Source organism: Erpetoichthys calabaricus, chromosome 18 (assembly GCF_900747795.2).
Source record: "Erpetoichthys calabaricus chromosome 18, fErpCal1.3, whole genome shotgun sequence".
Classification (NCBI taxonomy): Eukaryota; Metazoa; Chordata; class Cladistia; order Polypteriformes; family Polypteridae; genus Erpetoichthys; species Erpetoichthys calabaricus.
Window position 1 is genome coordinate 88,843,368 of NC_041411.2, and position 24,971 is coordinate 88,868,338.

The 24,971-nt window shown below is 40.5% G+C and overlaps 1 protein-coding gene across 3 annotated transcripts in view; it reads right to left on the minus strand.

Annotated features, from left to right (window-relative positions):
• The window catches only part of lamb2 (laminin, beta 2 (laminin S)), a 200,720-nt gene extending 192,200 nt beyond the window's left edge, over window positions 1-8,520 (minus strand). The window contains exons 1-2 of one of the 3 annotated variants that reach the window (XM_051921147.1): window positions 8,382-8,520; window positions 8,078-8,147 (exon numbers count right to left, since the gene is read on the minus strand). In XM_051921147.1, coding sequence (XP_051777107.1) covers window positions 8,078-8,108 — 31 coding nt within the window. In that variant the 5' untranslated portion in view covers window positions 8,109-8,147; window positions 8,382-8,520. The other 2 variants (XM_051921148.1, XM_051921149.1) reach the window with 2 other exon arrangements.
• Window positions 8,521-24,971: the final 16,451 nt, after the last annotated feature.

Consider the following 24,971-nt stretch of genomic DNA (forward strand, 5'->3'; position numbering starts at 1 on the left):
ATGAACAACACCCCGAAGCAAGAGGGGGCGTTGTCACTAACTGTCTTATCTCTTCCCTCGACAGTTCTGAGAAAAGCGCCCAGAATACTGTCTGACCACGCCCACAATCACTCCCAAAAGCTCCGCCCCTTCCATGCTGAAGCATTTAAAAGAGCCCATCGCTGGAATGAGGCAACTCATTTGCAACCTGAGCCTTCCACAGAACGGAGCTCCCAGTCAAAGCTGCTGATATAAGAGGCATCGATTATTTGCTTGCTTTGTGTTCTTCACCCCTGTGTGCCTGTTTATTTCTTAAAAAGGTTAATACCTTTTGTGTTACTTTGCAATTAAACGGGATGGCTGGGTTGACACCCCAATAATTTTCGGGACTCTACAATTCACTCTGTTTCACAATGGTGTAATGCTATCATTAATTTAAGTTTTTACACCTTAACTTGTCAAGCCACTTTTTGTTTGTGTTATAATCTTTTCTTAATAAATATCTCCTTAGTTATTGTTTGGACTAATGCTTTCATGTCTATTTTTCTGTGAAGAAAATGTTGAACTACAAGCAAAGAATGGTAACGAATAGGAAAAAATAATCCTTCTATTCTCTTAAGTCTACTTTTGGAGTAATAATACAAAAAATTGCAATTTATAATTAATGCAGTTTTAATAGTGAAGATATGCCTAGGTCCATTTATCCACCTCCCTCATCAAAACAACTATGAGTCACAAAACCTAAGTTTAACCTCAGGCAGAAAGGCAAAAACGTCTGCCTGCTAGCAGCCAAAAATAAAATCTGCATAAAGTTTTAAAAGCGAAAATGATACCCGAGTGTTATCTAAACACAGCCTAAAGTGACGATTCACAGAGACAAGCCAGGCTAGAAATAACCTGGGGCCACATTTCTCAGTGCTGCTAACATGTACATGAAAACTCCCAGATCTGCCGACAAAGAGCCAAACTTGGAGCAGTGAACGGGATCTCGATGGCGATGCTCTGCTCCAGTCAGTGCACTTTAACTCGCTGCTGCCTCAAGTAAATTCTGTCTTCTCACAAAGACTGCCAAAAATCGTGTCAAGGGAGAAAGATTCTTGAAGAAACACAGAGCGGCTGTCTGTTTTCAGCAGGACAGATCTGCATTAAAATGCATGCAGATAAGAGGAGGAAAGTTTCCAAATAATCCAAGGTGAATGGATCTATCACTGCACGCTCATAATTTTATCAAACTTGCTACACTGGAAGACTAAAAGAATATATTTAGACTTTTGCTTCATTCAGGAATCTCATCTGTGTGAAGATAAGAAAAGAAATTGGAATTTCCAGTTGAGTATTGACCGATTAATGTCACAAGATTTACACTCAATGCAAGAGTACGAGCTCTTTAACATATATGTAGATGCAAATGCCCGATATTGACCCAAATGTGTATTATATTTCCCCATGAGCTAAGTCAAGTATAATCTATCTATATTCTTTAGAGTTTTATTAACTGATATGATTTTTTGTTTCTTCCCACGCAGTTTGTGTCTATAATATAACGCAGTGATTTTAAAATAGCTTCTATACGGCCTAATAAACAAACACATAAATAAGGTCACAGACATGATACAAAGAGTTATGGGAATCTGGAACAAACTACCCAGACATGGAGTTGAAGCAGAAACCTTGACAATCTTTAAGAAGAATCTGGCAGAGAGACTGGGGCAGCTTAGCTATTAGCTAAACGAATAAGTTTGATGGAATGAATGGTCTCCTCTCTTATGTCAAATTTCTTATGTTCTTCTGGAAATGGAAACATAAAAATATATTAATATCTTTGGTCCTAAAGGTGTGTGTGGGTTTTTCTCCAAGCATTTTCTCCAGGTTTCCTCTCACATCCCAATGACATGTAAGTTGGTTAACCGGTGACACTCGTGTGAGCTGTGCAAGTGCTCTGTGATGGGCTTGAGCTTCATCTTGGGAAGCAAACTGCCTCCTCACTTGCACTAAATCAGTCACACTTCTGCAAAAAAGTATGCAAAATATCTGATAACACTAACTGTTATGGCAAAGGTGAGCTTTAGACATCTCGTGTTTACTCACTACTCTTTCTAGAATGAGATAAGTCAGTGCTGAGGCTCCATTTCAGTTTAGAAAGCACCATCATGTGGAAATTGAACGCACAGCAAATTCAATTTTTATTGATACCAGATGCCTGACTGTCAGATGCTACTTTATTAAGATATGTGCTCTTAATTTATACTATTGCGTGTTCTTAATCTGTTGGATGAATTTACGCAGTATACCTCCCTGACCACAAGCAAATTCCACAGCATATCATCTTCTTCTTTAAAAAGCATACATTTTGATTATAAAAGTGGAGCAGGATGTAAAGAAATGGGCCTGGTGAGAAAACCAGTGCAACAGAGAGCTAGAAATAAGTGTGACAGAGGAATGTAAAAGAGCAAGTGGGATGGAGTAAGTAAGGGAAAGTGTGATAGAAAAAGAGAGAATGTGTAAGAGAGAGAAAGAGAAAACAGGCTCAGGTAAATAGGCTGGGCAAATAGGTCAGGTCTGCAAGACAGAACCAGAAATGTTATAAATGTGCAAGTGCAGAAGACAGACAAACAGCAAAGTGGGAAGACCTTCGCAGCACCTGTCATTCTAAAGGCTAGAAAGTGACGTGTTTGCCTGTGGAGGAGGGCTGTCTGAGTTCTGAAGGAAAGTCTGTCTGCGAGGGCCTTTGTCACAAGCAACATTACAGGAGTGAGGAAGAGAAGAGCTATCAGTACTGTCATGGAGACAGCTGAGGAAACATCTCGATGGCTTTGGATGAAGACAGCAGATATGTGGATTGCTGCTAGGGTGCAGGCCGGGAACTGATTACTCCCCATAGGGTCACCTGGGAGAGGGTGCCTGATGTTCGAAAAACCCAAAACACCCAATGACCCCCAGGTAACATCACTGATGATGTGCCCTAGTGAGGCCTCTGGTCAGCAGTGAAGGAAGGAAGTAAATAATAGAAGTGCACCCATATCAAATAGCATGACTTTTGGGGTTTATATGTAGGTACATTGGTGATGAAGGCTCTTGCTGAAGTGTCTGTATAGTGGAAGGTGAATCACACCATCTTATGCACGTAGTCTATCTTACATATTTTTTCTGTAGTGATCCCATGAATGTGTCATGCCTTTTCTTCACCATTCTGAGTAAGACCTACGTGAAAATTTAATTTTGTGCTCCAGTCTGACTTTCCTATCAGCTTCTTCTTGTTTAATGTAATACTAATCCTTTGGTAAAACAAGATTTTTGTCATTTCAATTAAGTTGTATTTGAATTTAAAACAATAACCATTTAATTTATATCATATAGAAATGAAAAATGACACAAATATTAATAAGGGAACATAAGAACTCTTCAGATGAGATCAAGCCATTCATCTCAACATGGCTCGTCATTCCCATTTCCTCAATAAAGTGTGAAGATGGCAGAAAAAGTGCCTGAAAGCAAAGGGTTATGGTGGGAGTCAGGTACTTCTGAATTATAACAGACAGTTCTGGAGAGAATCAGTGTGGACAAATTTGTGTCAAATCAAATTTAATGTAAGCAAATATTTACCGTAGCAAATATATACTGCTTGAGAAGTACGCTTTATGACAAGAGTCTAGGAGTCATAGTGGACATGTCATTATCTACGTGCTGACAGTGTACAGGAGCCATTAAGAAGGCTACTAAGATGTTAGGTGAAACAGTTTTTAGAGCACAAGTCAATAAGGCTATGCTTAAATGATATCTTTGAGTCTAGGGTTTCAGCTATGTTGAACCTTTTTAGTTTAAGCAAACATAGATTATGGAGTGATATGATTGCAGAATTATGAAGGGAATTAGTGCAGTGGATCCCAGAAAATTATTATTATCCTTAAAATTATATTTTAAACAAGAACCCAAGGAAACAGACAGAAACTTGGTGTTATGCTACTGGGAATAACATGAAGAAATAAGATGACCAGATGATGAGACACACTCAATAAGCAAAGCAAGGGTGGAAATCATGAAAATCAAAGGAAGTGAAAATGTCCAAATTGGGTCATTGAGGGAAATGTACAGATCAAGAACCAGAGAGCTATCTTTAGAAAGCAAAATGGTTCACAAAGGTTTGTTTCATCCACAATCTCAGTTGAAAAAACAACTCGCCGTGTTGTAACGTCAAAGTCTCATCAGCCTCTGCGGACATGCCCTTTGGAAAAGTGGAATAACGAGAAGTCCACAAAATGGCGATGCCCAATACCAAAACAAAAAAGTGTTAGAAATGGTTCAAAATGAATAAATGAATTCAGGGCAAACTAATGCCATAAATGGAATCTTTAACCTTAAAAAGTTATTGGGTAGATCAAATCTGTCAAAATAATAATAATATCTGAATATGATCATAACAAGTAGTTAGTATATATTTTGCACAAATATTACAAAGTTGTTCTTGACACAGATATCCAAGTAGTGTGGTAGATGGTAAACTGATATCATTTTGGTGAAATTGGGAACTTAGGATGGCAGCCATTGCTGGGCTAGAAGGCCTGTCCTTGACAAAACACTTGTGTGATTCTAAAGGTGAATTCAGTCCAAAGCTATTTTTTTTAACTTATCAACTTAGTGTGCTACAATATCTCTCTATTATAAAAAAAAAAAAACTTCCGACGAGATGTGATCTATTGAATAGAGACAGAGAGACAGAGACAGAGAGACACTTTCACGTCCCGCGATATGGGCACGCCATGCCATACTTACAACCGTTGGAAGCAAGTCTCTTGATACACATGCAGAGCAGGTTAAAAATAATGGAAGTAGGAAAATTCGGAAGTCTGAAGAAAATGAGAGTAAAGATCACATTAGCTGATATGGAAAATATTAGTCGATGAAATGACGGAACAGTGAAAAGAGATCGAATAGTGTTTGAGGATGTCTGTGGGAGAAGAGAGACAAGGCAGTGACTTTAAAACGTTTGAATCGCCGCACGAAATGCAGATCACACGGAACAGGAGCAGTAGCAAGCCAGCAACTGATCGAACAAAGAGGAGGTAAAAAAACAACTGTTATTTCCTTCCCATTGTGTCACCATTAAAGAGGGCTTTCAGAGGAGTGACCGCATCTCCTTGGGGTGTGTTCAGCCCCACTCTTCACAACGGCGCGTAGAGCTTGGCAGGGGTTGGGGTTGGCAAGCGAAGCGAGCAGGGGGCAAAGCCCCCTAGTAATTACATATTATGAAGGAAGACATGTAACATAAACACCAAATAAAGTATATACAGAGTGGTGAAGCCAAAATACCAATTGTCCAAGGTGTACACATTCTGGAAAGGATCAAACAACAGCAACAAATAAAAGTGACAATAAATGGAAAAATCTCTGCCATCGAGTAATTAAAGCTCCACAAATACCACCTGATTAGAGTAAGATTCAGTTCTTGAAATATCCACAGAATTTAAACGATAGCATTGCTGGCACAAAGCTGCAAAGTCCTGGCTTTAAATGTCAGCCTGCTTAAAGTTTGCACCTTCTCACCGTGTCCACATAAATTCACCCGGGGATCTCTGTTGACCTCCTACATCCCAAATGCAGTTACTGTAGATATGGGGAACTGGGGACATATGTGTGAGTGTGCACTAAGATGCAGTGGCATACCATTCAGACTTGGTGCCTTAATAAGCAGTCTTAGAAATGATGACGGAATACATTTGAAAGATTCATGTCCCAAATAAATGATACAAAAACAGCCTGATTAAACATATTACATTCCCCATGCAAAGAGAATTAGATAGATAGATAGATAGATAGATAGATAGATAGATAGATAGATAGATAGATAGATAGATAGATAGATAGATGACACCATATTGATTGATCTTTATTAACTAATTGATCATTAACTATTGGTTGATATTAATTAACTAAAATAATTCTATCCTTCCATCTTCCCAACCTGCTTATCCAATCCAGGATCACAGGGAAGCTGAAGCTTATCTCAGCACACTTCAAACAGGAACTACCCAGACATTGAACCCAGCAGCACTAACACTGTGCCACTTTGCCACCAAATTAATTCTGCAGAGAGTTAAAAAGTTCAGGGCATATTTAGACAGATTCATAGTTCAGGGCATATTTTGTTATATTTGTAACAGGCATACAAATATTTTATATGACCTCTTGTCTAAATGCCATTCCGGAATGGATCACAGATTGCTCCAATACACTTTTGAGAACTTGCTGCGTTTTCTTTCTAATGCATTCAAGAAATGAATTCTTTTAAAAATAGTTAAAGATAGATAGATAGATAGATAGATAGATAGATAGATAGATAGATAGATAGATAGATAGATAGATAGATAGATAGACATGAAAGGCACTATATAATAGATAGATAGATAGATAGATAGATAGATAGATAGATAGATAGATAGATAGATAGATAGATAGATAGATAGATAGATAGACATGAAAGGCACTATATAATAGATAGATAGATAGATAGATAGATAGATAGATAGATAGATAGATAGATAGATAGATAGATAGATAGATAGATAGATAGATAGATAGATAGATAGATAGATAGATAGATAGATAGATAGATAGATAGATAGATAGATAGCTCAAGGAAAATTAAGGTACATGCAGACGGATTTTAAAAATTTTTGGCTTTTAAGAAAAGCTGAGAAGTTGCTCTAAATGGGTTTCCATCTGTAGACAGAGGCGAGTGTCTTGCCCCCTTGATCACCTCCGGGTGTATGGCATGAGTCACTACGTGCCCCACCCAATCATTGTTCACAGGGTGGGTGAGGCTCTGCACATAAACGACTTAACTGCCCCAAGCTACAGACAGCCCTACCACTTTTAACAATCAAGTGGTCAATCTTTTATAACTTTGTATTATGAAATACCAATGTATTACAAATTGAGCTCTTTTGAAATGTTATTTTTTGGTTGTTATTTAATGGTGCATCTGCCCGATAAAGTCAGCTACAGTGTCTGGCTGCATATTGTTTGTTTATTTTTCATTCACCCCATCTGTGTTATGAATCATTTTAGATTTGAGGGGTGTGAGAAGGTGGCTATTGTGCCCACCATACTGGATGTAAAACATAAGATTATAACGCTACTTCATCATGGGGCAAAGTCACACTCTCACTCACAGCCATTTACATCCAGTGGATTTGGCGTTGCCAGTTAATCTAACATGTATGTCACTGAGATTATAAATTTAACTGATTTCGATTGGTTACTTATTTTGCTGGGCTGTTTAGTTTATTTCACTTTCTACATCCCATCTATCAATCAGTTTTCTAACCCACATCTCCAGTTTGTGGTCTCAAGATTGATGTGATACCACTTAACTTGGATTGTTCTTCGTGAATATATTTTGTTGGAGATCAGTATGTCCATATACTATATCCTATATATTAATGATGTATTCACGTGCAGTCCACGTGACCCCGGGAGTGACCACACTCACACTCTCGCTCTCTCTCTCTCTCTCTCTCTCTCTCTCACACACACACACACACACACACACACACACATACTGTTAGGGTTACACACACAAACAAAGTTCCCAGCACACACTTGCCATTCAACTGTAGTGTTTATCAGAGAAAGTAAGCAGGTTGTTTCTGAAATTAAAATTCAATATTTATAGAAGTTAATGCTAGGCAGTGTTACAAAGTTTCACAAATGACACAATTATACACGACACGCCCACACATACAGTTCTGAAATTTTACAAAGTGAACTCGACTGAATAGTTTAAAACAAGTAAGTAGGAACGAAATTTTCCATCCACCCTGCCAGAAAATGCAGGGGCTGGCCAATTTAAACACATGTACTGTATAACCTCAAACCGTTTACAATGAATATTCCACCGTTTACACACAAAAGCCCTTGAAACTGCACTGCTTCTGGGATGCGGGTAACCGTGCCAGGAATCCTCTAATTATGGCAAGAAACCATCAAAGCCGACTTTCTGTCAGCGTACAAAAATAACTGGGAGCAATACGCGCGACTTGCTCGGCTCAGCATCGCCGCGTCCCGCAGCGGCCGGCCCCGCTCGTTCTCGGACACTCACCGCACAGAAGCAGGGCGAAGAGCTTCTTCATGGTGACCAGCGGCCGCCTGGATGGCTGATCTTCTCAGACCTGCAATGAGCACAAATACCCGAGTAACTTTCCTGTGAGATGCACTGCCTATCGGTCTCCGCATGAGAGGGTGCCCATGAGGAGCACTCGCCGTGCACGCGACTGTGAAAGGAGCCTGACACTTCAGCAAAGTAAACTTTAACTGAGCGGCGACGCTACGACCTGAACCCCAAGCTCTGGGAGAACCGTAATAGACCAGTGAAGCGACCTCAACCAGCCATCACAGGCACTTACCCAACTCTGAACTTCACGCCAGTGCCACTCTGACTGGTACAGCAGCACCGCTCTGTGACTGAAGCGACTGACAAAGTTCTCTGCGAGTTGAAAGTGCGGAGCGGAACGCCAGACTGCGGGGCGGGACTGGCTTTGAGACCGGCCGGCATGTGTCAGCTGTTCCACTGAAATCATCTGTGCGAGTGAGCGAAATAACGGAGTTGTGTCGAGGAGGTTGGTTAGATCGTGCGAAATTGGGGGCGCCGACTCACAAATAATTTTTCCAGTGCGACAGGCAGCGGTATCGCACTAAACCTGCACGAATAAGTAAGTCATGTAGCATGTATAGAGGAGACAACGTTAAATTAAAGGGAGCCTGGTCGAAACAGACCAGAAGAATCTCCCAGTACGTCTCCTAGTCTGAATAATAATGGTCCAGCCACCTTAAGGAAAAAGCGAATAACAATAATTATAATAATAAATTGCCCTAGTGTACGGTGGTGCAGTGGTAGCGCTGCTGCCTCGCAGTTCGCTTCCCGGGTCCTCCCTGCGTGGAGTTTGCATGTTCTCCCCGTGTCTGCGTGGGTTTCCTCCCACAGCCTAAAGACATGCAGGTTAGGTGGATTGGCGATTCTAAATTGACCCTGGTGTGTGCTTGGTGTTTGTGTGTGTCCTGTGGTGGGTTGGCACCCTGGGATTGGTTCCTGCCTTGTGCCCTGTGTTGGCTGGGATTGGCTCCAGCAGACCCCCGTGACCCTGTGTTCGGATTCAGCGGGTTGGAAAATGGATGGATGGACGGATGCCCTAGTGTATGGGTGTGTTTCTGTCTGTGTGACCACTCTGTGATGAACTGGTGTCCCGTCCAGGGACTGTTCCTCCGTTGCGCCCTAAGATTGCTGCGACAGGCTAGGGCTGCCCCACAGCCCTGCACAGGATAAGCAGGTTTGGAAGATGAATGGATGGATGGATAGATAATAAATGGAGGAATACTGTCATAAGCACAGAGTACAGTGGAGTTCCTACTATGTCCTACCAACATATAAAAGAATTGGCCATGATAAGCAAGAATTTATTAAAATTCATCATTTTATTTAATTATGCACTTTTTAAAATAGTTATTCTTAACTGGGTTCTGTGGTTTCTTGTTGGCATTTCATTTTGCAAAGCATTCTTTGCATGTGAAGTTGATTTTTGGGTTCTGAAGAGGATCCAATCAAGTACATAAAACAGAAATCAAGCAGAGAGATCAAGAGAACCGGAACTTAGTCTGTGTTACTGTGTACAGCAAGAGCCATTTTCATATCAGGAACCCATTGGTATTTCACAAAACTATTATTTATGGAGCCTGTTATGAGCCTTTCTTAAACGTTCATATGATTGACTCTTTAGGGAACCATTTTGGTTCCCCAATGGGTATCACTCCGAAGAACCACATATTGTTCCAATTGGTACCTTCAGTGTACTCCATACCAGTTATTGAGAGAAAATACCGTACAGATAATCACAAAAATGTTCTATGAAAGATATCGAGATCTACGCATCATTCAATCTAAAACACATTTAGCACATTGATCCCATGCCTGAGTGAAGCTAATTAACATTTCCTCTAGAAAATATAAGTCAGCCCATTCAAATAACACACCGAACAAATGGCCATTTGTGGTAAAAACATTTTCAAAAACCCAAGCAATATTTATATTTTAACGTTTAATGCTATAAAATGTATAATAGAGTTTATTTTTGTATTGTGCTATTCAACGAAGGCAGGCGTGATGTGAAAAGTGCTTAGGTTAAAGGCAAATAAAAACCTTACAAATACCTAATTACACAATGACTACACATAAAAGTACAGTTTCACACAAACAATCAGGAAAACAAAGCAGTTGAAACGGAATAACATAAATAGAGGCAGCACTACCTGTTCATTACTAACTAAAAGTTAAACAACAGAGTCTGTTTTGACAGAATTAGAATTTAAAGCTGACAGTGAAGGATAAAAACACTGGGTGGAGACACGTGTACTCACATAGAAATGATAAAGAATTACATGTAAGTTTATCCACAAGGGTAACTGTGGCCAGAGCCTATCCTTGCAGCAATAGGGACAAGGCAGGAACCGGGACAGAACAGCAGTCTGTTTCAGGGTTAGAGAGATAGATGGGGAAGGCACAATGTGATAGATAGATAGATAGATAGATAGATAGATAGATAGATAGATAGATAGATAGATAGATAGATGTGAAAGGCACTATAGATAGATAGATAGATAGATAGATAGATAGATAGATAGATAGATAGATAGATAGATAGATAGATAGATAGATAGATAGATAGATGTGAAAGGCACAATAGATAGATAGATAGATAGATAGATAGATAGATAGATAGATAGATAGATAGATAGATAGATAGATAGATGTGAAAGGCACTATATGAGAGATAGATAGATAGATAGATAGATAGATAGATAGATAGATAGATAGATAGATAGATAGATAGATAGATAGATGTGAAAGGCACAATAGATAGATAGATAGATAGATAGATAGATAGATAGATAGATAGATAGATAGATAGATAGATAGATAGATAGATAGATAGATAGATAGATAGATAGATAGATGTGAAAGGCACTATAGATAGATAGATAGATAGATAGATAGATAGATAGATAGATAGATAGATAGATAGATAGATAGATAGATAGATAGATAGATGTGAAAGGCACAATAGATAGATAGATAGATAGATAGATAGATAGATAGATAGATAGATAGATAGATAGATAGATAGATAGATAGATAGATAGATAGATAGATAGATAGATGTGAAAGGCACTATAGATAGATAGATAGATAGATAGATAGATAGATAGATAGATAGATAGATAGATAGATAGATAGATAGATATTTTATTTATATGAAGCGTTTGCCATGCTCAAGGTACTTAGACAAACAGTTTGATAGACAGATAGATGGAGTATATTAACAAATATAAAAACACCAGCTTTTGTGTTGTGTATTTAATAAGCAAGAAAGTTACTCTGTCTCGATGTTCGTCACAACACATTGATCCAAAAGCTACAGTTTCAGTGATTAATATCAAAGTTAAATGCATGAACATTGTTTGAAAAATTCGGAAACAGTGAATTCTAATATAATTTGGAAAAAAAAAAATATATATATATATCAAGGTTGTGAGAAATGTGGCAACACTGTCACATCCTCCACACGAGGCTTCTACTGTTCTAACCAGAGTCAGAAAGAGAGGGAACGTTTTCATGCCACTTGTACTTATGATTTCCAGTGAACTACTTTTTGAATCCAAATGACTTTAATTTCCAGGACATCTTGCATTTATGATGTCCACAAATAAAGTGCAAGGACAGTCCTTTAAAGTTCCTGGAGTTTACCTCATAGAGCCGTGCTGTTCACACGGCCAGCTAATAAGTCGCCTGTCCCAGAGTAGGATCTGGAAAAAATGATACAGTACGTTCTTACTCCTAATGACGAAACGAAAAACATAGTGTATCATAATCACTCCAAACGATTTGTAGCAAATATAACCTGTTATTCGTTAATAATGCCAGTTTGACTTTGGAACAATGTTCAAGTAATAAATGAATTGCTAAATAATAAATGGAAACGGTTTTACTTTTTTTCCAACCCGAGCGACAGCCTGGCAAACCCGCTAGTATGGCAATAAATAACACAAAATTAATCCACAGCGTCCTATTCAAAGGTCAGAGAGTCTTTTTCCAGAGTATGTCACTTATTCTGAATTTGTGTGACTGTCACAGCTCAGAACTTGAAGGCGCTGTGTCCTTTGTTTCTAACCTTATACCAACTGTGCTACTCCATTCACTTATTTGAGCCAGATTGTTTTATACTTCGCCATTGATGCAATATCTTAATTATAATTACGTATATGCAACTGTGTTATTGCGGATTAGATTTTAGAACAGTTTTCAATGCTTACTGTCTTACAATATACATTAGGTGTTTTATCTCTGCCAGCTGTTTCATTGATGAAGTGCGTAATACTTTTAGTCAGTGAGTATTATTTTAGGCATCAGTCTTGATTATTTTATTGATCTGCTAGGCTGACTGTGGCTCTAAGCTGGCACACGCTGAATGAGGTGGGTTTGTTAGTGTGCCCTTATTAGTCTTCAACACACCATTTTATGAATCATTGCTGTTGCTGCCAGGATAGAATCTGATGGCTTGTAACCTGACTAGAAGAAAGTGTGGCCATAAAGTAGAAAGATGACAAGATGGATCAGAAAATTGGGATAATGGATAATTTAATAAGGAGAGCAAAGAAAGACAAACAAGAAGACACACAGACCTAGAACCTGAGATTCTGGTATGTGTAATGCAAAAATAGAATTCAGGGATGAAGAGAATTTGTGATGTCTTACATTTTGAGACAGACAAAAGACACACCACTAGAAAGAGAGTTTTCAAAATAATCATCCAACACAAGCGCATAAAGGCCTCTCTTTAATTTCTCTTCCATTAGTTACTATATCTTTTTAGCTCTTCCAAAATAAAATAATGAAATTCAGGACGACGCGACTCAAAACAGGCAACTGCTTCAGTCAGTAAATTCTAATTTCTGTCATACTGCACTTTTCATTGAATGTAACATTTTTGAGAACTCCTTTTTATATTGGGTTTTAAATCTACTAATTCAAACAAAGACTGGCCACATTTCTGCTCGCATTAAAAAATACTTTGACTCTGACAACATATCCACCGGGCTCTTTAGAAGTGGCTGCGAGTTTCTAAAAATGGCTGCCATTCTATTCCCGATCCCAAACTGCCTGCAGCCCTGCCACTTGCTCTCGGCACTCCAGGACAGGTTTTCCGTCTCCCAATTCCCTGTCTGGCTGGAGCGAGTGCTCAGTGTGGAATGTGTGTGATGCTGTTTGCTGACCACAAAAGCACCCCTGAGTGTGACCAACACAATACCCAAGACCCCTCGGCCCCTGCCCCCAGCACACAGCAACCATGTGGTGGTAACACCATGCAAAGTGTTTTCAGTCAAGTGCAATATGACGAGTGTGCTCTTCAAATTCTTTTAAGTGTTCAGAGTAACTGGTTGCCTGCCCAAAAACTTCTGGGACGATGCTGGTTTTGATTCTCCGTTTTTAAATAAATTAGGTCGTGTAATCCTGGATAATAGGATCTACCAATGCTGGATTTAGCGTGTCCCGGAGTGGTATGACAAACAATTCCATTCATCCATTGTAGGACTGCAGTGAAATAAAGTCTAATCCAGTAGTACTGGGAACAACCCGGGGTCAAACTATGGACTGGACGCCAGGCCATCTGAGAGCACACTTTACATAGACGCACACACACCAGTTCTCCTCAGGTCACCACACTAACATGGGCTAGGACCTTCTTTTGTCCTCAAAGCAGCCACTAATTCTTCTTGGCCTGGATGTCACAAGATGTTAGAAATGTTCCATTGAGATTCTTGTCCACATTGACATGATTGCATCAGCTGCACATTCATGCTGTAAACTTCCTTATCTACCACAGGCGTTCTACTAGATTCATGTCTGGCCACTGGGAAGGTCACTAAGGAACACTGAACTTGATGTCATGTTCAAGAAACCAGTTTGAGAAGATTTTTGGATTTTGAGAAGATCAGCCATTAGAAGATGGGCAAATTGTGGCCATGTAGGGATGCACATGGTCAGCAAGAATGCTCAGATAGGCCGAGGAATTTAAACCATGATTGATTGGTATTAATGGGCCCAAAGTGTGCCAAGAAAGCATTCAACACACCATTATACCACCACCACCACCACCAGCCTGGACTATTGACACAAAACAAGTGGGGTGCACGGATTCATGCAAATTGTGTCAAATTCTGACCCTACCATCTGTGTACCTCAGTCGAAATTGAGCTTCATCAGACACCAGACAACGTCTTTCCAGTCTTAAGCTGTGGGCCCACTACAACCTCAGCTCAATGTTCTTGGTTGACAGGCATGGAATTCAATGTGGTCTTCTGCAGTTGTAGCCCATCTGTCTCAAGGTTCAATGTGCTGTGCATGAGAAGCTTTACTGCTCAACACACTTACCTTTTTAATAGGGTAGATTATTACTGTTACCGTTATTATTACTGTATATTTAGTATATAGGTAATTAAAATCATATAGAAAATGTACAGATAAAATAGCTGACCAACAAATAAATAGCTAGATGTGAAATCTTCTTCTTCTTTCGGCTGCTCCTGTTAGGGGTTGCCACAGTGGATCATCTTCTTCCATATCTTTCTGTCTTCTGCATCTTGTTCTGTTACACCCATCACCTGCATGTCCTCTCTCACCTCATCCATAAACCTTCTCTTAGGCCTTCCTCTTTTACTCTTGCCTGGCAGCTCTATCCTTAGCATCCTTCTCCCAATATACTCATCATCTCTCCTCTGCACATGTCCAAACCAATGCAATCTCGCCTCTCTGACTTTGTCTCCCAACCGTCCAACTTGAGCTGACCCTCTAATGTACTAATTTCAAATGCTATCCACCCTCGTCACACCCAATGCAAATCTTAGCATCGTTAACTCTGCTACCTCCAGCTCTGTCTCCTGCTTTCTGGTCAGTGCCACCGTCTCCAACCCATATAACATAGCTGGTCTCACTAGCGCCCTGTAGACCTTCCTTTTCACTCTTGCTGATACCCGTCTGGCACAAATCACTCCTGACACTCTTCTCCACCCATTCCATCCTGCCTGCACTCTCTTTTTCACCTCTCTTCCACACTCCCTGTTACTCTGTACTGTGGATCCCAAGTATTTAAACTCATCCACCGTCGCCAACTCTACTTCCTGCATCCTCACCATTCCACTGACCTCCCTCTCATTCACACACATGTATTCTGTCTTGTTCCTACTGACCTTCATTCCTCTCCTCTCTAGAGTATATCTCCACCTCTCCAGGGTCTCCTCAACTTGCTCCCTACTATCGCAGATCAGATCAAAATGTCATCAACAAACATCATAGTCCACGGGGACTCCTGTCTAATCTCATCTGTCAACCTGCCCATCACCATTGCAAATAAGAAAGGGCTCAGAGCCCCTGATGTAATCCCACCTCCACCTTAAATGCATCTGTCACTCCTACCGCAGACCTCACCACTGTCACACTTCCCTCGTACATATCCTCTACAACTCTTACATACAGTGGAACCTCGGTTCACGACCATAATTCGTTCCAAAACTCTGGTCGTAAACCGATTTGAACTGAAGCAATTTCCCCGATAGGATTGTATGTAAATACAATTAATCCATTCCAGACCGTACGAATTGTATGTAAATATATATATTTTTTTAATTTTTAAGCACAAATAAAGTTAATTACACCATAGAATGCACAGCGTTATAGTAAACTAAATGTAAAAACATTGAATAACACTGAGAAAACCTTGAACAACACAGAAAACTAACACTGCAATAGTTCATGCTATAGTGCTAGGAACCGCTCGCTAAAAACACTTTTTTTATAATGAGTTTTAAGCACAGGGGAAAAAATGAACATTTGAAAAATCCGTAATTTAATAAACCACCAAGAAAAGTAACATTGCAACAATACAGGCTACGAACTGATCACTGTAAACAGAAGTGAAAACAAAAACAAGCCTTCTCTACCTTATGCGTCCCTCCCTCTCTCGCTCTCTCTTGTGACACGTTCGTGAACCAAGGTTCCACTGTACTTCTCTTCCACTCCCAACTTCCTCATACAATACCACAACTCCTCTCAAGGCACCCTGTCATCTGCTTTCTCCAGGTCCACAAAGACGCAATGCAACTCCTTCTGGCCTTCTCTAAACTTCTCCATCAACACCCTCAGAGCAAATATTGCATCTGTGGTGCTCTTTCTTGGCATTAATCCACTGCTCACTGATCATCACCTCACTTCTTAACCTAACTTCCACTACTCTTTCCCATAACTTCATGCTGTGGCTCATCAATTTTATCTCCCTGTAGTTACTACAGTCTTGCACATCCCCCTCATTCTTAAATATCGGCACCAGTACACTTTTTCTCCACTCCTCAGGCATCCTCTCACTTTCCAAGATTCCATTAAACAATCTGGTTAAAAATTCCACTGCCATCTCTCCTAAAAACCTCCATGCTTCCACAGGTATGTCATCTGGACCAACGGCTTTTCCATTTTTCATAGCTGTCCTTACTTCCTCTTTGCTAATCCATTGCACTTCCTGATTCACTATCTCTACATCATCCAACCTCTTCTCTCTCTCATTCTCTTCATTCATCAGCCTCTCAAAGTACTCTTTCCATTTGCTCAACACACTCTCCTCACTTGTGAGTACATTTCAATCTTTATCCTTTATTACCCTAACCTGCCGCACATCTTTCCCAGCTCGGTCCCTGTGTTTAGCCAATCGGTTCAGGTCCTTTTCTCCATCCTTCGTATCCAACCTCTCATACAACTCATCATATGCCTTTTCTTTAGCCTTCGCCACCTCTCTCTTCACCTTATGCCTTATCTCCTTGTATTCTTCTCTACTCTCTCTGATTATCCCACTTCTTCTTCATCACCATCCTCTTACTCTATATACTCTACTGCACTTCCCCATTCTACCACCATATTTTCTTTTCCTTCTTCCTCTGTCCAGATGTCATGCCAAGCACTCTTCTTGCTGTCTCCCTTACTACATCTGCTGTAGTTTCCCAGCTGTCTGGTAACTCTTCACTGCCACCCAGTGCCTGTCTCACTTTCTCCCTAAACTCAACCTTGCAGCCTTCCTTTTTTAACTTCCACCCTTTCATCCTTGGCTCTGCCCTCACTCTCTTCCTCTTCTTGATCTCCAACCTCATCCTACAGACTACCATCCTATGCTGCTTAACTACACTTTCCCCTGCCACCACTTTGCAGTCTTCAGTCTCCTTCAGATTGACTCTTCTGCATAGGATGTAATCTACCTGTGTGCATCTTCCTCCACTCTTGTACGTAATTCTAGTTTCCTCCCTCTTCTTAAAATACGTATTCACCTCAGCCATGTCCATCCTTTTGGCAAAATCCACTACCCATCACCTCCTCGCCTCCTCTGTTCCCTTCACCAACATGTCCATTGAAATCTGTCGCCAATCACCACTTTCTGTCCCTTGGGTACACTGTTCATCACTTCATCCAACTCACTCCAAAAAATCTTCTTTCTCCTCCATCGCACACCCAACTTGCAGTGCATTTGCACTAACAACATTCATCATCACTCCTCCAATTTCCAGCTTCATAATCATTACTCTGTCTGAAACTCTTTTCACCTCCAGAACACTCTTGACATACTGTTCCTTCAGAATAACCCCTACTCCATTTCTCCTCCTATCCACACCATCATAGAATAATTTGAATCCACCTTTGATCCACCTGGCCTTACTGCCCTTCCATTTAGTCTCTTGAAGACACAATATATCAACCTTCCTTCTATCGGCTAACTCTCTCCCCTTACCAGTCATACTGCCAACATTCAAAGTTCCTACCCTCAGTTCCACTCTCTTTACCTTCATCTTTTCTTCCTGCCTCCAGACACGTCTCTCCCCTCTTCTTCTCCTTCTTCTTCGGCCAACAGTAGCCCAGTTTCCACCGGCACCCTGTTGGCTAACAGAACTGGTGGCGGTCATTGTTTTCATCCGGGGCTCGACCGATCTGGTATGGAAATTTGTATTGTTGTCTGCATATTGATTTGGCGAAATTTTACACCGCATACCCTTCCTGATGTAACCCTCCCCATTTATCTGGGCTTGGGACCGGCACGAAGAAACACACTGGTTTATGCATCCCCTGTGGTTGGGTGTGTTATTTAAAAGAGATAGTAATGAAAGGCATCTCACATTTATATGGAATCTTGGAAAGTGAGAGGATGCCTGAGAAGTGGAGAAGAAGTGTACTGGCACCGCTTTTTAAGAATAAAGGGGATGTGCAGAGCAGTAGTAACTACAGGGGATAAAATTGATGAAACGCAACATGAAGTTGAGGAAAGAGTAGTGGAAGCTAGGTTAAAAAGGAACGTGATGATTAGTAAGCAGCAGTATGGTTTCATGCCAAGAAAGAGCACCACAGATGCAATGTTTGTTCTGAGGATGTTGATGGAGAAGTATAGAGAAGACCAGAAGGAGTTGCATTGCGTCTTTGTGGCCCTGGAGAAAGCACATGGCAGGGTGCCTCGAGAGGAGCTGTGGTATTGTATGAAGAAGCCTGGAGTGGCAGAGAAGTACGTAAGAGTTGTACAAGATATGTACGAGGGAAGTGTGACCGTGGTGAGGTCTGTGGTACGAGTGACGGATGCATTCAAGTTGGAGATGGGATTACATCAGGGATCGGCTCTGAACCCTTTCTTATCTGCAATAGTGATGGGCAGGTTGACCAATCAGATTAGACAGGAGTCCCCTTGGACTAGGATGTTTGCTGATGATATTGTGATCTGTAGCAACAGTAGGGAGAAGGTTGAGGAGACCCTGGGGAGGTGGAGATATGAGAGGAGAGGAGAGGAATGAAGGTCAGTAGGAACAAGACAGAATACATGTGTGTAAATGACAGGGAGGTCAGTGGAATGGTGAGGATGCAGGGAGTAGAGTTGGCGAAGGTGGATGAGTTTAAATACTTGGGATCAACAGTACAGAGTAATGGGGATTGTGGAAGAGAGGTTGGGAGACAAAGTCAGAGAGGGGAGATTGCGTTAGTTTGGACATGTGCAGAGAAGAGATGCTGAGTATATTGGGAGAAGAATGCTAAGGATAGAGCTGCCAGGCATGAGGAAAAAAAGAACGCCTAAGAGAAGGTTTATGGATGCGGTGAGAGAGGACATTCAGCTGATGGATGTGACAGAGCAAGATGCAGAGGACAGGAAGATATGGGAGAAGATGATCTGCTGTGGCAACCCCTAACGGGAGCAGTAAAAAGAAGAAGAAGAAGACGAATACTGACATGAGTGTATGTTATCCAAGTTTGTATTCTTATTCAATAAATCATTTAAAGTGGCAGTATGGGGCACTTTGTACTGGCATTATTGGACACTGTGGGGAACTAACCTGAAAGGCACTCCAAACCAACAGAGGGAACCCAACCTCGCACTGGCTAATTAAGCTTCCCTTACTAACCTAGCCTGCATGTCTTTTGTGGGGGGAATCCACACAAGTATACATGAGTATGCTATGTACTGGAGTTCCATCAGAGATACAGTAGCTTCTGTCTTGAGCACAGTGCTGTCAGGACACTAAAAACTGAAACACAAAGGTTTGGTAAGTCATTTTAGTTTATTCTTACTCATGAGCCCATCATGCACTGATACAAAGTATTGCTGTACCCACTACATGACAAACCACCACCGGATTCCAAATTAGGACCAAAGCTCAGCCATGCAATGGGTGACACCATGCTATAGATTAATTACAAATTCAGTTAAAATATAATAAAAATTAAATTAATTAAATTCAATTAAAGGCACTTCAGATATAGTTTTGGAGAAAAGAAAAACTCTGTACAATATACAGAAAGTTTGTCAAAGAATGAACTAGCCAAGGAGTTCTCAGGGATAGTTTTGGGGACCAACCGGACCACCCAGTTTAATGTAAGTATTCAAAAATCAAAATTTAACCAGGTGCTTGGGGACAAAAGAAAAGAAAAATGGAGCATGAACTGCCTGTAAGGCCAATGTGACTTTTCAACAGAAAAGGCTCTAAGGTCAGGGTCGTGGAAGTCCTTCATTATAAAGGGTCTGGGACCCAAATGCGACCATGCCTTCTGGTGACATCCAAATATTTATGGGCTGTCTAAATGGGGTAGCGTTTCTTGGGATGTGGTGGGCACCTCTCACTTGTCCTCACTGGGTGTCTTCTTGATACTTGATACCCTGAAGTGGTACGCCGTGACCAAAAAGTGATCCTTAGGTGCCCATGTGTGGCAATATATCATTTTTTAAAAAACTTATTACAGTTTCTTACAGTGTTGAACATTTCTTCATCCCAGATTAAACTGTCCTAACTACACTTTACAATGGATCAGGGTGACAATGAGGGTTAAAGGAATACTCCTCCCAAAAAATATATTTTTAATATGTTTCTTACCCCATGTAGTTTGTAGTGGTGGTCAAGAAAAAAAATTAATCTCTTTTTACATACAAAATGGAGAAAAAAAAAGGTTATGAAATAACAGAACCCAAGGGTGACCAATAATGTACAATGGTAAATTAAACAATGTAAAAAACATTCATGGAAAAAAGAAATAAAAATCTCACGCTATTCATGTCACATAATCCCTACTCTGTGTCGGTGATGGCCTTTATCTATCTATCTATCTATCTATCTATCTATCTATCTATCTATCTATCTATCTATCTATCTATCTATCTATCTATCTATCTATCTATCTATCTATCTATCTATCTATCTATCTATCTATCTATCTATCTATCTATAACACAAAAAGAATATTTGAAAATGCCTAGAAAAAAATTAACAGGAAAGTAAGATCAACAATGATGAAGAGTTAGTATTCATTTAACAAAGCTCCATACATTTCTGTTCACTTACTTGCTGGCAAGGGTATTTGACTGAACTAACTCCACAAGAGCATTAAACACTTTGAGCCTTTCCAGGCTCGCCAAGGTAAATAAAATGTTTTACAAACAAGCAAAGACACAATTCAGCCCGTCGCTTCACCAGCTAATACCTAAGCTGGCCCGACACGTCATTCAGTCTCTTGTAAAAGTTGTCAAGGTTTCCATTTCAACTCTGTGTTCCAAACTCCCAGAAGCCTCAGTGTGAAGAGTTGTTTCTCGGCTTCAGCCTTCTGTTCACTTCCCTTAACTTGATTCACTTTTTAATTTGAGGAATTCTGATGTATCAATTTTATGTACACTTTGACAGTTTTGATGACATAAATTAGGTCTCCAGATCCACTGCAGGGTTTTGGGAGACCATCCCAGCAGAACTGGGCACATGCCAGATCCCACCCCAGGAATGGACACTATATGGCACACTTAAGCACACTCACCTTTACGCAGTGAATTTAGAGTAACCAGTTATTGTAACCACCGGAGAAGCATCTTTGAGATGTAGAAACTAAAATGGAGAACGTGAAGTAAAAACGCCCTGAAATGGGAATAAAGTGTAAAATCCATGAAGACTGGAGATTAAAGACTAAATTGGATTAATTGAATTATAGGGACATGGCTTCAATAGTTTCTAATGTTTACAGTTTATATGTCCATATTAAGTTTCGTTTTAAGTGAGTTCACTGTATGATATAATAATAATAATAATAATAATAATAATACATTTTATTTATATAGCACCTTTCCCATGCTCAAGGCACTTACAGAATATAATGATAATGATAATGATATGAAAAGTGATGATCATGTTCAGGTATCAATTATTACTATTTTTTTTTTAGGGGCCTGCAAATTGTTATCTTTTTAGTTAGCCAATAAAAGGTGTCATTTTACTTGACTTCTCACTACATTCATAATGGCTAACATGGTACGCCGCGTACACCCTAGTACTATTTTTACAGATTTGTTCTACCCAATTGGGCTTTTCAAGGTTAAGATTCCATTTCTGACATTAGTTTGCCCTGAATTCAAGTAAGTAGAGTTTGTTATTTTATTTTGTATTGTTTCTAATGTGGATTTGTTTTGGTATTGGGTGCTGTAATTTTTTGTACTCACCGTTAGTGTCGGCTGGTTTCTAAGGGACGTGTCTTAGGAGGCTGTGACCTTGACGTTAAAACACGATGGGTTAAAAGGTCGGGAATTAACGCTGTTTCCTGTGAGTCTGCAGATAAAATGAACCTTTGCAAATCATTTTATTTTCTAAAAACACCTCTCTAGTTGTGAACTGAGGTGGCATGGGGGAGCAGTGTTAGCGCTGCTACCTTGCAGTAAGGGTTCAAGTCCCAGGCCCTTGCGGCATGGAGTTACATGTGCTCTCCATTTCCTCCGAGTGTTCTGGATTCATTCCCACAATGCAAAGATATGCCAGCCAGATGGAGTGGTGATGCTGAATTGGCACAGTGTGTGTGTGTGTGTGTGTGTGTGTGTGTGTGTGTGTGAGAGTGTGATAGACTGGCATGCTCTTCAGGGATTGTTCCTGCCTTGCACCCTGTGCTATCTGGATAGACTCCAGCTCCCATGTGATCCTGCTAGGATAAATCAGAAGATAGATGGATGGATAATCAATGGTAGAAATATTTGATATTTATTAATGAAAAAGTCAACTGACAACCTGTAAGGAGTTTGTATCTGAAACTCTGATGTCCTTATCCTGTGTAGCGGACAGCCGGGTCCCATACCCGGCAGGGACGCCCATGCTGCTTATGTTCTGGGGGAGCAGCCATGGACAGCTCAGTACCTCCCCTGGGTCACTTGGTGGCAGCCTCCCTGGCCAACGGTGATTCCCCAACCTCCTACAGGGCTCCATGGGAGATGGAGTCCTCCACAGCCTGGTTGGGGACCGGGGTGGTGGCTAGGGGAGGGCTGTCTGGTTTCAACAGCCTGGCTGGATGAATCTTTGGCCCCACCCGGAAGTGCAATTAGGACCAGGTGGTCAAACACCTGGAACGCTTCCGGGTGGGCTATAAAATGGGCTAGCCACCACCACTCGAGGAGCCAGGGTCAGGAGGAGGAGGACTACGCTTGTGGAGGAGTGGTGGTAAAACGAAAGGTTGTTGCTGTGTTGTGGAATAGTGCTTGTGGACTGTGTATTGCCTGTGGGTCACGGGGAAGACGTGCGCCCACGGGTCAAGAAAAATAAAGTCTTGTTGGTTTTATACGTGCCTCTGTGTCCTTCTGTGTCGGGTCAGGCGCCTATATAGCACCTTGTTACCCCTGTTATGCAGTTATTCATCTGGCCCTTCCTCTTCTTTTCCTATCCTGGTCTGTCATTTTCTTTCAAGACAATAACCGATGAGTTTGCATTAAATCTTGATTTTCTCAGCAATCTGTTGCCTGGAATACCCTTCATATTGTAAAACAACAATAGAGTGACATGTTTCTTGAGAAATACGTTTCATTTTGGCCATTTTTGAAGACTGAACTGAACTTTTGGAATGCTGGTACTTTGTAACACAAGGTTAGTTCATTTCCTTCCTTTATTGAAGAGAATAACAGGTATCAGTGGTGCTAACACGATAACGAAGGTTTCTCTAATAACCCATTAGCATTTAAATATGACTTATTAAAGCATAAGCTAAGGGAGCTGACCATTAGGGCACTGGAATACCAACATGGGACTTTGCAGTCATATGTCAAAAATAAATTAAAAATGAGTAATTTCAAACAGTAATGGCCATTAGAAACACTTCCAAATATCTTGGCTGTATTTTTAAGTCAATTAAATGGTACAGTAATCCTTCACTTATCGCGGGAGGTAGGTTCCAAGGCCGACCGCGATAACTGAATTTCCACGAAGTAGGGACACTATATTTATTTAATTACTTAACGTGTATTTGGACGTTTTTAAACCCTCCCTGTATTGTTTACAACCCACCATTTACTCTATTAAAAACAGGGACAACTGCTAAGCAATATGAAATCAGTAGATAAGTTTACACTTACTGTATAGCGAAGTACACGTAGCAACTTGTAGGCGGTCATGACGTCGTCGACCTTGTTGCAAAGATTCCTAAAGCAGATTCCATCCAGACTACTGCCTTATCACGTCCACTTGCAACTCGTTTTGCACCCTGGTTAAAGGACACTGCGGCCGTAGATCTTATATGCTTTTCCTCCTTTTTAAATAAAAAGAATCGATGTCCTGCAGCGGTGTAGCTGTTCCCGTCCTTCAGCATATCCAAAACTTTTACCTTTTCTGCAATCATTTGCATCTTCTGTTGGTGCTTGGACACGGCCCCTGAAGCATTAGCACGTTAATGATGAATGAGTGAGATGAGACTTCCTGGTTAATGCAACACTCCGTCGCTGAGCCAATCAGCAGCACACAGGAACTTAACTGCGTGCTCTGATTGGGTAGCTTCTCAGCCATCCGCCAATAGCATCTCTTGTATGAAATCAACTGGGCAAACCAACTGAGGAAGCAAGTAAAAAGACCCATTGTCCGCAGAAACCCGCGAAGCGCCGAAAAATCCGCGTTATGTATTTAGATATGCTTACATATAAAATCCGCGAAGTCGTGAATCTGCGAAAAGTGAACCGCGAAGTAGCGAGGGATTACTGTATTTTGATAAAAAACGTATCACTTTCTACAAAAAGCATGGCAATTTCTGGTGAGTTCAAACTTTTGAACACTAGTGTATTTATACATATAAGTGTATGTTTTAAGGAAAATGCTTCAAAAATGTTAACAGGTGGTCCACATATGAAACGCAAAAAACGAATCCTGTTCGCAGCTACAAATGTGAAAGTAACCTTCGATTCAAATTGTCACCTCATTTATGTTACACTTCAATGTCTCCGTAGTCCATACCTTCTTGGAAATTACAGTACAATCAACATTTTAGCACACTTTAATCAAACAAGACACAGTAGCAAAAGATGTGTTACTTACATTTTCATATGTCTTACAAACTAACAGCCAGATAAATGGAGAATAATGTCAAATAAAATTCACATGAA